The sequence below is a fragment of the Sinohyriopsis cumingii genome, chromosome 12 (genome assembly GCF_028554795.1).
Source record: "Sinohyriopsis cumingii isolate HCF-2022 chromosome 12, ASM2855479v2, whole genome shotgun sequence".
In the NCBI taxonomy this organism is placed as follows: Eukaryota; Metazoa; Mollusca; class Bivalvia; order Unionida; family Unionidae; genus Sinohyriopsis; species Sinohyriopsis cumingii.
Window position 1 is genome coordinate 107,578,934 of NC_142972.1, and position 11,961 is coordinate 107,590,894.

At 34.5% G+C, this 11,961-nt stretch overlaps 1 protein-coding gene across 2 annotated transcripts in view; it reads left to right on the forward strand.

Annotated features, from left to right (window-relative positions):
* Positions 1-11,645, forward strand: part of LOC149787213 (glutamate--cysteine ligase catalytic subunit-like) — a 76,726-nt gene extending 65,081 nt beyond the window's left edge. The window contains exons 17-18 of one of the 2 annotated variants that reach the window (XR_016425128.1): positions 1,037-2,297; positions 2,351-11,645. Coding sequence is in view for 1 of the 2 variants with exons in the window: in XM_089977711.1 (XP_089833837.1) it covers positions 1,037-1,293 (257 nt within the window). In the remaining variant the exon portion in view is untranslated. Of the gene's footprint in view, positions 1-1,036 lie in introns of both variants that reach the window. The other variant, XM_089977711.1, reaches the window with a different exon arrangement.
* Positions 11,646-11,961: the final 316 nt, after the last annotated feature.

Here is an 11,961-nt window from a genome sequence, read left to right on the forward strand (position 1 = left end):
TGGTGATACCACTCTTCAGTAGGTATGTTTCTGCTTGACTGCATTATGAGTCATCCAGTCATTCAATCAGCATCCAGCATCTGATCAAACTAGTCAGTTGTAGGTGTCTTTAATTACTTGTTTTAATTGACCATTTAAAAAATAAATAAAGTAAATGTTGATACATTAATAATGCATAACACTGTTAATGGTTCTTTATTTAAAATCTACTTAAATGAGGATATATATATATATATATATATATATATATATATATATATATATATATATAAATATTGTTAGCATTGTGGATGGAGCTCCAGGTGAGGAGACTGATAGTACCATTTTTATAAGTCTTTTGTTTTGGCTCGACTGGGATTTAAACCTGCAGCCTTCCACATCCAAGGTGGATGATGTAACCAAATAGGCTACCGGAGGGGTCATTTAGGGGAAGGGAAAGCATTGTGTAAAGTCCATGTATTGACTTATGTAGATTTGGTCTGGTTTCAGATTTTCATATTAGATTCAGTGGAGTTGGTCAGGGAATCAAGCTAATTTTACAGGAGTACCCCATGCTTTAATCTATTTATCTTTTTGATGGAAAACGTTTGTACAATGAACCTGGTGTTTATGAAATTTTCAAGAAATGTCATCCAAAAATTGTAAACATTGAAGGTGAACAGAGCATTCAGCCTTTTATAATGCTGAAACAAATAGCACAGAATTATAACAAGGAATATCATATTCATAAAAAAGTGGGAAAGACAACAAATTGGCATGACTTAAGGAAATATATTGACTGGCATATTGAGAAGGCATTGTTAGGATTGGCAGGTCTGTAATTCTACAGAATACTTATGTTAGAAAATGTTTTAGTCTACAAATCAGGCAACTCATCCAACTTTTCAGCTGGTTTGTTTTTTCAACATAAAATTTTTGTATCTGTTAAGTCTTGCTTTGGATGGAATGTTGGCTGGAAGAAGAGATGCAAAATTGAACTCTGGCCATAACTGCTATGGTTCCATTTTTAAATAAATAATGGGCGTTTCTTTTCCAGGAACTTTGAAAACTACGGCGAGATGGATCCGTGATTTTGTCCAGAATCATCCCGACTATAAGAAGGACTCTGTCGTCTCGGAGACTGTTAACTATGATCTTCTTGTGCAGTGTGCCAAAATATCCCATGGAGAGATGAAGTGTCCTGAACTTGTCCCAGTAACCAGCACAAAGACATCAAATGATATTCCAGAAGCCGTATCCAAGGTCAACAACTACCTTGACATCAAGTCAAAGAATTTACAGAACAGCAATTGAAGCATGCTCGTTTTTGTCACTGTTGCTTTGCTGACTTGCTAAAAGCACGCTATGCAAAGTAGAACAGTATGCTTTGTCTTGTGATCTCTGCCTTAAAACTGGACAATTTAAAATTTAACAAGATGTGAAATTGAAACCATGTTTTTATCAGAATATTTAGTTTTGTATTGAATGTATGGTTGATACATTTATGTCAATGAATGTATAGTTGATACATATATATCACTGAATGAGCTGGTCTTCTTTTGTCATTCTAATACATGATCTGTGAGATAGAAAGTTTCCTGAAGCCTATAAACCAAAGACAGGTAGACAGTCTGATTACAGGTAGACAGTCTGCTTTGAATGATTGTGGCTCGTTTGAATATGGCCCAATATTCATTCAGCAGGTATATTGAAATTTGATGCTAGCTGAGTTTTTTTTCTCACATTTATTTGGTTTTCTTCTTTCCGATTATCTCAGGTTTTTCAGATGTCTGTAAATACAGTTGCTTGGTGCAAGTTTGATAAAGAGCGGTACACATATTTTACAATTTTTAAATTGAAATAGATAATTAATGAGTGATAATGTACAGAAAATATAATTTCAATATTACATACATAGGCTTATTACAGAGTAGCAAATTGTAACAACATGGTAGCAACAGATGGGTAGGATTTGACATAGTTTTAAAATGCTTCCTAATTAGTGCAGTAACTTAGTGTTAGGTAATTTAATAATCCATCAATGAAATATACACCTATGGTGTGCTTGAAAATACAATCTCAGAGATGCTGCCAGGGTGCACAAGTGCATAAATTGCAAAATATTTTAGTACAACTTGAAGCACATGGTAAGCAGTGATGTGAGGGAATGCTCACAAATTGGTTTAATGTCAGGCATAACAAAATGTACTCTGCGTAGTTTACAGTTTTTGCTTAACTGCTAGCCAACAACTCTGCAACACAAATCATGCCACTGGTAAAGGTCTTGTAGTGTTTTTCGCTAGGTCCTTTTTTTTCAGGTTAGCAACAGCTTGTTCATTTCAAGTCTGTCATGTTTGTCAATTTTTTTCAGGTTAGCAACAGCTTGTTCATTTCAAGTCTGTCATGTTTGTCAATTTTTTTCAGGTTAGCAACAGCTTGTTCATTTCAAGTCTGTCATGTTTGTCATCAGCATTTCATTATGAAATCTCATGAGACTTCATTTCTGTATTATATGCAGTAGTAGTTTAAATCGTATCAGTGTGTATTTTTGGAAGTTTTAATGTAGCTTAAACAACTTTAGTCACATTATTAAGATGTCTGCAGTGTAGTGTTTTATAGTAATATCTAGCACTTGATCATCATGCCACAGACATGTAGCATCATATCCCACCTGGTCGCATTTTCCTGACACTGGGCCAACCTCTTAATGCTGAATGCCAAGCGAGGCAGTTGCTAGTACCATTTTTAAAAGTCTTTGGTATGACTCAGCTGGGGCTTTAACCTGCGACCCTCCACATCCAAGGTGGATGCTCTAACTACTTAGGCCACCAGAGTTTTGCAAAGGGATTCTAAAAAAAGCCTGTGAACTAATATAAGGTGAGATTAAACACTGAGTACAAGGCAGTTGTCCTCCCACTTGAAGATTGCACAATTTCTTGTGCTGTCTTCAAGGTCAAAGTCACAGCACAATATTTTAAGTTTTCATCACACATTCTGTTCCTTAACTTTTGAGCCATTTGAGATTTAGAGGTATTATTTGGAACAATTGTACATCATTGCTAGAACATATGTCACATACCACATTGAGTGTCCTGTCTTCAGGGTCAAGGCCTCTGTTAAAATTATTAAGTACTTTCTCTCACGCTTCCCTTTAGCTGTTTGAGAGTAATGGATGAAACTTCATATGCTTATTCATGCTCACTAGGTGTGGCATGGGATACAACATGCTCATTCATGCTCACTAGGTGTGGCATGGGATAAAACATGCTCATTCATGCTCATTAGGTGTGGCATGGGATACAACATGCTCATTCATGCTCATTAGGTGTGGCATGAGATACAACATGCTCATTCGTGCTCACTAGGTGTGGCATGGGATACAACATGCTCATTCATGCTCACTAGGTGTGGCATGGGATACAATATAATAATTCATGCTCACTAGGTGTGGCATGGGATACAACATTATAATTCATGCTCACTAGGTGTGGCATGGCATACAATATGATTCTTATCTTCATGGCACTGTGTATCTATCAAGATCTGTTTGTAAACACTAAGTCCATCATATATGTCTCCATCAAAACTTAATGAAGTCTTGTGAGGTTCTGTTTCTGATCAGTCTTGGTATGCTGGTTTGTATCATCAAGATTTTGCATGAGTTCCTGTATGAGCAACAACCATGCTTGTTAATCAAGTAATCCAGAATCTGATTACAAAACCTATGAATACTTTAAAGGCAATGTTTCTGATCAGATTTTGATCAAACTTTATATGTAAGCTTTGATCATCATGATCTCCAAAGAGCTTGATTATAAGTGACATCCGTGCATATTAATGAGGTGATCTTGCATCTGAACAGCTGACTTTGTTGCCAATCTAGTGTTCTTATTTGTCATCAGATATTTATCTGGTTTGGTATGCAGCCTAATATAATCAAAGGGTTGGATGAGTTATAACCCTTGTGTAGTGTCAAGAGATTCAAGTATAGTAATTTCATTTTGAAACCTTGTATGCATATGGTAAAAGTGTATGCAAGTATTTTCCATGTTTTATTAGATGAAAGCAAGGGCAGTAACCTGTAATTTAGAATCATAGGGTAGGGCTTTGCAGAGTTCTTCCCCATTTGATGAAAAGAACATAAAATGATAAAAAGTTTAAAATACAGGGCGTTTAAATTTCAGTAGAACAAGGTATGCAATATTTAACAAAATAAACATAGATTATAATGAATAATTTGTAATTTAAGCTGAAGAATAATATAAAATGGCATTATGGCAAGTTGATAATAATTCATATTATTATTATATTTGTATTATTTGTTGTAAAATACCAATGTATTATTACAGTGTTGTGGATTTAGCCTACTGACCAATGAAATATAATGTTACAATTTAAATGCCTTAAAGCGTGCTTAGCCAAACCAAACCAGAAGTGATGTAATGCACCAATATTTATATCGATAAGAAGTTACACTGATGAAAAAGCCTCATGGGAATTAACTTAAAATGCATTGGCGCCTCTAGGCTAACAACTAAAACCATCTCCAATACAGTAAATGTTACGTAAATACCAAATGCATGGAACATTTGTCATTTATATATTAGCAAATGCATTATGAACTATTTTAAAGGTTAGTTGCAGAGACAGTCTTAAAAATGTAAAATATTTATTGCTTTTTGACTTACTAAGGCTTTGTTTAATATGTAACCAACTATCCATCAACTTACCAAGGCTGTTTGATATGTAACCAACCATCCACTGATTTACTAAGGCTTGGTTTGATATGTAACCAGCCATCCACTAATTTACTAAGGTTTTGTTTGATATATAACCAACTATCCACTGACTTACTAAGGCTTTGTTTGATATGTAACCAACCATTCACTGATTTACTAAGGCTCTGTTTGATATGTAACCAACCATCCACTGACTTACTAAGGCTTTGTTTGATATGTAACCAACCATCCACTGACTTACTAAGGTTCATTTGTTGTTATGTGTAGAAGCCAACTTGCCACTTATTTAAAAGAGTGTTGATAGTACAGCTATTTCAAGTTAAAATGAATGGGGCCCCGAGTGGTCTAAAGCGCTCACCGTTATGGATCACTGCCATCTCACCTCTGTCTGCATGGGTTTAAGTCTCAGGCTCGGCCAATGTGGGTATGTGAGTAAGCTTGCTAGTTGCTTCTCGTGGGTCGATGGTTCTTTCCAGGGTTTCCCTGGGTTCTTCCTCCACCATTTATACTGGCTGCCATGTATAGCCTATCTTGTGCTGAAAAATGGTGTTAAACTCTATAACAACAACAACGTCAAGTAAAAATGGTGGATTTTGTGCAGTATATAAGAAAAAATTGTTACAGAAAGAAAAAAAGTGGGCTATAATTTTCTTTTTTAAATTCCTCAATAAAGAAAGCGGCTGAAAATAGGATCTATAGATTATATTGCATCAAACTGAAATAGGGATCTATAGATTATATTGCATCAAACTGAAAATAGGGATCTATTGATTATATTGCATCAAACTGAAATAATTTGAAGTGATTACCAGGTAGGTCTTACTGCTCAGTTTTTATTCTAATTGCTAGTGACTAAATTAACACAAATGCATCAAAATCTTGAAAGCATCATCTAAATGTTGATTGTTGAGGTAGCCAGGCATGAAATAAAAGAATGTTGAAAACGTTAGTAGTCCACTTTCATATGCTAACAGTAATTTCAAGGGCAATCAGATTTCTTAATTAAACCTTTTTTAAATGGAGAAGTAAGAGTAGCAAATATGTTTCGGTCTGTTGCAGGTCATGTTAACCATAACTTTAGTAATTCTAATTTCTTGAATTTCCACAGAATCAGACTGTTCTTGCTTTAACCTGTAGCAGGTTCCCACACTATAACCAATACATTAGCTACCAATAATTCCTTGTTCAGCTGATATTACTTGTGCGTATGTCAAATGTGGTGTTTCTAGGTACGGAAGATTGGAAGATATGATCAAGCAAAAAGCTTTAGCAGTTGACCTTGAAGACATTTCATACATTTGGTGCCATTACCCAAAATTATTTCAGATGTATATATTTTGTAAATTAAAAAATCCCTATGGATAACAATACTAGATACAGACAAACTTCCAGAATTAATTGCTAAGAGAAAAAGAAACCCATGACATTAAAAAGTGCCAAAAAATTCAGTCGACACTCCATGACGATCAGATAGTGTGAATCAAACCCTGCAGCTTTTTGTCCTCAGTGCCATGCCTTAATTGTTTAGCTGTTGCAGATCCCCGAGATGGGGATGCTAATGGTTTCCAGGTAATAGCTAGTGGAGTGATAAGGACAAATTAGAAATCCATTCTGACTGCAAATATTAACTATTCTTTGGATGCCAAGTAAGTGTAGATACTTGGGGGGGGGGGGGGGGCTATGAAAAGTTTCAAAATTGTGGATCAGGGTGTAGTTTAAGAATGCTGGGAGATATCAGAGGACAATGCTGGTTGTACAAATGATATGTCATAATAAGAATGATTATATGGATATAATTTAATGAAATAATTGACACTGACAGTAATCGACAATGTGGCAACAATTTGCTACAGATTTTTCTTTTCCCACTCCATTTTCAATGTGTGTGCGAATTGACCCTCAAAAGCTGCAAATATCAACTACCCAGATAAACAATATTGGGCCTCTTGTTCGTATTCATGATCATTCTTTTTTTCTTTTTTGGTCAGTGTTGGTCAGATTCTTTTGTATTATATATATATATATATATATATATATATATATATATATATATATATATATATATAGTGCTTGTGCATTTTGTTGAAAGTTTGCAATTATGAAGTGATAATGTACAGTAAACATTATTATTTATATGTTATATGTAAAAGACATAAATATCAGTACAGAAAACAATATTGTTTCAGTGTTATATATATACAAGACCTAGGACCAGGTAATACAGTAAAACAAAAGTGTTTTTTTTGTTGTTTCCAGTTTTCATTTAATTTGTTAGTTATGGTTTTAAATTTAAAAGAGTTAGAATTTTTAAAAAATTTATGTCGCATATTATTTACAAAGAAGCAAACATTTTGTTCAGGATGTAAATTCAAAATGAGAAAAATACAAGTGTGATAAAAACTATATCATGTAACGTTCCTTTTCAGTTAGTATCTTGAGTAAATAAGATGCTTATGATTCCATTACAAAATATTTGCTTAAACAAATTAATTTATTTTACAATGAATGGCACCAGAACTATGAACAATTTATAAATATCTTTATGTGTACACATGCCTCATTTTGATGACAAGCCTTTGTCTCATCAGCAATACCATGTGTAAGACAGATTTCTTACCCATGTGACAGACAAATATTGCTTATCTCGTTTTCATGAGAAGCACTTGCCAACAGACTTCATAAATCTGCTGTATGTGTAATTGATAGCCATCAACCATGTAATATATCTGCTGTATATTGTAACTGACAACCAGCAATCATGTAATATACCTGCTGTGTATGTAATTGACAACCAGCAATCAGGTAATATATCTAATGTGTATGTAACTGACAACCAGCAATCATGTAATATACCTGCTCTGTATGTAATTGACAAACAGCAATCTGGTAATATACCTGCTCTGTATGTAATTGACAACCAGCAATCAGGTAATATACCTGCTCTGTATGTCAGTGACAACCAGCAATCATGTAATAAACCTGTTCTGTATGTCATTGACAACCATCAGCCATGTAATATATCTGCTGTATATGTATTTGACAATCAACAATCATGTAATATACCTGCTATGTGTATCATTTGGCAGCCATCAATCAGCCATGTAATATACCTGCTGAGTATGTAATTGGCAACCATCAATCAGCCAGCCATGTAATTTATCTGCAGTGTATGTAATTGGCAACCACCAAACAGCTGTGTAATATATATGCAGTGTCTGTAATTGACAACCACCAAACAGCCATGTCTGTAATTGACAACCACCAAACAGCCATGTCTGTAATTGACAACCACCAAACAGCCATGTAATATATCTGTAGTATATGTAATTGACAACCATCAAACAGCTCTAAGCTTGATGTCCATTTCATGAAGAAAAAAAATATTGCTTGCATTTAAACAAAAAAGCACTCATGAAAGAATTAAAATGAGCTTTGTGAATAATGAAAGAAAAAAAAATATAAGCAGATGGGTGCGAAAAGAAAAACAATATAATGGTTGGCCTATAGGCAAGGAAATTCTAATCATCATGTTACCTTGTCAATTACTGGACAGGGCATTGGAAACTACAAATAGTGTAAACCCCTTGATTAGAATTACCTTGTCTAGATGCCTGTCCCAAATTGGATTATACAAGCCACTTTCATGGTATCAATAGTAGTGAAAGTGTCAACTGTGTTAAAGTCCCTGCAGGGTGGGGTGAGATGTTACCAGTCATGAAACCAGTGCAGTGATTAATATCAGTCGAAACAGCTGTGTCATTGGCATAATATTGTCATTAATAATTTTGTCAACGATAGGAGCGAATAAAGAAAACCAGTATCTGGAAATATGTTACTACTCACTGTACTTAATGGAACCATTGTGCACCAACCACTATCTTTCAGATTGTAAGTCTTGACTTAAGAACAGTGATTGGTCAATCCTTAGCTGGGTTTGTGTGTGTATGTGTGTGTGTGATTTGGATTTTAATGTAGATCTAACAGTTTTTCAGTCACATTGCTATGATGTCTGCAGCGTGGCTGTTTATAGTGATGTCAATCACTGGTACATCATGCTACAGATATGTAGCATCATGTCCCACCCAATAACGTTATCTGACATCAGGCTGACCAGTCCTAACACTAACCTCTTAATGCTGAGCGCCTAGTGACCTCTCGCATCTGAGACAGATGCTCTAACCACTAGGCCACGAGAGTGGTCAGTTGGGTTTTAATTATATATCTTAATTTGATTCCTGGATTTAAAATTAGTTCTAAATCAGGACAAGGTTTGAATACAGGAAGTGCATTATTTAGATATCGTTGGCAACTTTATGGTTTTATGACTTTTGCTTTTCTTTATCCATTCAGTCTTGTATGTGCAGAAGGTATCAGTGGGGCCAAAAAATTGTAGGACCAAACCTGACTATCATTGAAGCAGCTCATTGTAAACACATGGGATCAGAATTCTTTGTACATATAATTTAAATATAATTCTCAAAAATGAAAGAGTGTTATTGTTTTCAGATGTAACTGTACTTATATCAAATAAATTTATTTAAACAATTTTTGAGTTCACCACCAAAATGCTGTAGCTATATTCTACTGCTGTACTCATCAACATGCTTACCATGTGCACTCACTTATAAGTCAAATTACAGACAACAAACATCCTTATCTGCCGTAGCATAATGCACCCATAGATCAGGTCTGTGCTGTTTTTTCTACTGATTACTCCTAAAAACCTGTACCGACCCATATCTGCCAGCGCATTATGCAACAACAGATCTGGGTCTGTGTAGTTTGCTGTTGGACTCGACTTATAAGAAAGTACTGACAGTAACTGTTGTGTCAGTGTTAAATGTTAATTTTATTATTATTCATTAGTTGTAGTCATGTATATCCAAAGCCCGTCTTAAATTCTTGCTCAAATATTATTTGTATTGATCTTTAGAAGTGGAATATTTGTATGCGTTTTTCATATTTACTTTAATTGTGTTTATAAACAAGTCAGTATTTTTTTTAAAAGACCTGTAAAGAAGGTCTTTTCTTTTCTCTGACAAAGTTGTACTCAGCAGTATCCACTGGCTCATTTGCAGAGGTTTTGACCTCATTCAGTTTACAATCTCTCAATAAAAGCAACCAGAGCTGACGAAATACAACTTTTACATTCTGACCTGACCAGAAATGCCAGTCAGTAATGTGTTACATATTTTCGATGTAGAAATTCGGCTTGTTTACAGTTAATAATTAATTTGTAGATCAATACTGTTTGAAATTCTGTCGTATATTTTTCTGATGTAAAAAAATTGATATTTTTGAGTAACTAGTTTCAGTTATACTGATATTTCTGCAGCAGCAAAACTGTGATGAAAAAAACACATTTTTCAGAATATTTAATAATCACCATAATTATACTAATAGAAGCCCCATCTGATAAATGTTACCCCTCCCCCCATTTTCCACAGAAAAAAAGAAATTTTTACCTTATCAGGACTTATAGATATGTATATATCTATTATGGTATGTACAAATAATTAAATCAGTACACAAGTAATCAAATGGCTTAGAGAAAATTCAAAACAGCTTTACAAATATATTCAGTTAAATGTGAATTTAATGCCCCTCACTTCTTTTGGAAATTGCACCACCATCGGGGCATCTGTTAGGGTAACTACAGTAGGCTTACACTGTATCAATGCTTTCTTTTATGTCACAACTTGTCATCTCCTTTGAATGTTTATATTAAATTTCATAAAAATATGGCTGATGTTATTTTTTGGGAAAAAAATAACTGGCAAAAATTTGAGATTTCCTTTTGTCTCTCTATGTGTATGTATGTAAGTGTTAGCCTCATTACTTGATTGACGATATTTGATTATCAGTATCAATTTTGATTCTGCTTGATGTATTAGTATGGATGCTTTCACTATCCACCACACATTCTTCATGCTACTTCTGACTTCAAGCTTTGTACCTGTTAATACAACTTTGGACAAGCTTTATTGTACCAAGTCTGCAGTACTCCAGATGGCTATACTGTTCTCACCCAAAGGTCAAGGACAAGTGACTATTGAAGAAGCAATTGCCCCAAGGAAAATTATGCTTGCCCTGAAGAGTTTTGAATAATACCAAATATTCATGCCCTTCAGGCAAGTAGCCCATGTAATAATATGACAGGTCAAGGTTATAGGGATATTCTGTTTATGTAGCACTGACTAGGTTTTAGTAGTAGAAGTCACCTGTCTTTATATGTAATATTTCCTTTGATTTTGATTTGCTTTAAGCACCTGTTAAACCAGTACTTTTTAGTCATTTTTTGTAATGGTAAGATGAGTAGAATACTTACTGCTTTAATAATTTGAGACTATCCCAGTTATACTTCTTGACTATCATAAATCTGTTTTTAGAATATCCCAAATATGCTTGGATTCTTTCCAAAATATACTTTGAGAATGCCTTAATTATGCTTTGAGAATATCCTATGTTTTTACTATCCTAAATATGCTGTGAGAAAATCCTAAATATGCTTTGTGACTGTCCTGATTGTGCTTTGAGACTATCCTAAATGTGCTTTGAGAATGGGCTAAAATATGCTTTGCAACTATCCTAAATGTGCTTTGAGACTATCCTAAATGTGCTTCCAGAGTATCCTAAATGTGCTTTGAGATTATCCTTATATGCTTTCTGGACTTTTGCTTTCTAAAATGATTTCAGCACATCATTATCTGTGTTATGCCAAGAAAATGAGACATAATTGCCTTTCCCAAAGACATAATAAGGTGGCTGATCCAGGCTGGCCTTGGCAGGTATTGCACTTGTGACAGTTAATGTACAAGCTCAACTTTTCACCAATTGATCTACCACAGCTCCCCTATGTTCATAGTTGCAGTATGAAGGAATGCACAGCCTAAATATGCACTCAAAATAAATATATGCTTCATTTAACATCTTTTTAGTTGTATTTTCATTTATTCGTAATCTCCCACTAGTGCAGAGTGACATCTTCTCACATTATCTAATACTTTGCAGTTTACCCATACTTAACAGTTATCCCAAGTGTTAACATTTGGCTTTTTTGCCATTATCCACAGCTTTAGGTACATCTTAATGGACATTTATCAGGATGTTGCTTAAATGTTTGAACTACCCATATAGGAAGTAGGTCCCAGTAATCTAATTACGTATTAGCTTCAGGTGTTAGTTTCATGGCTGGACTGGTATTTTTATGTAATTTGATTAGAGTATTACTTTACTTCATCTG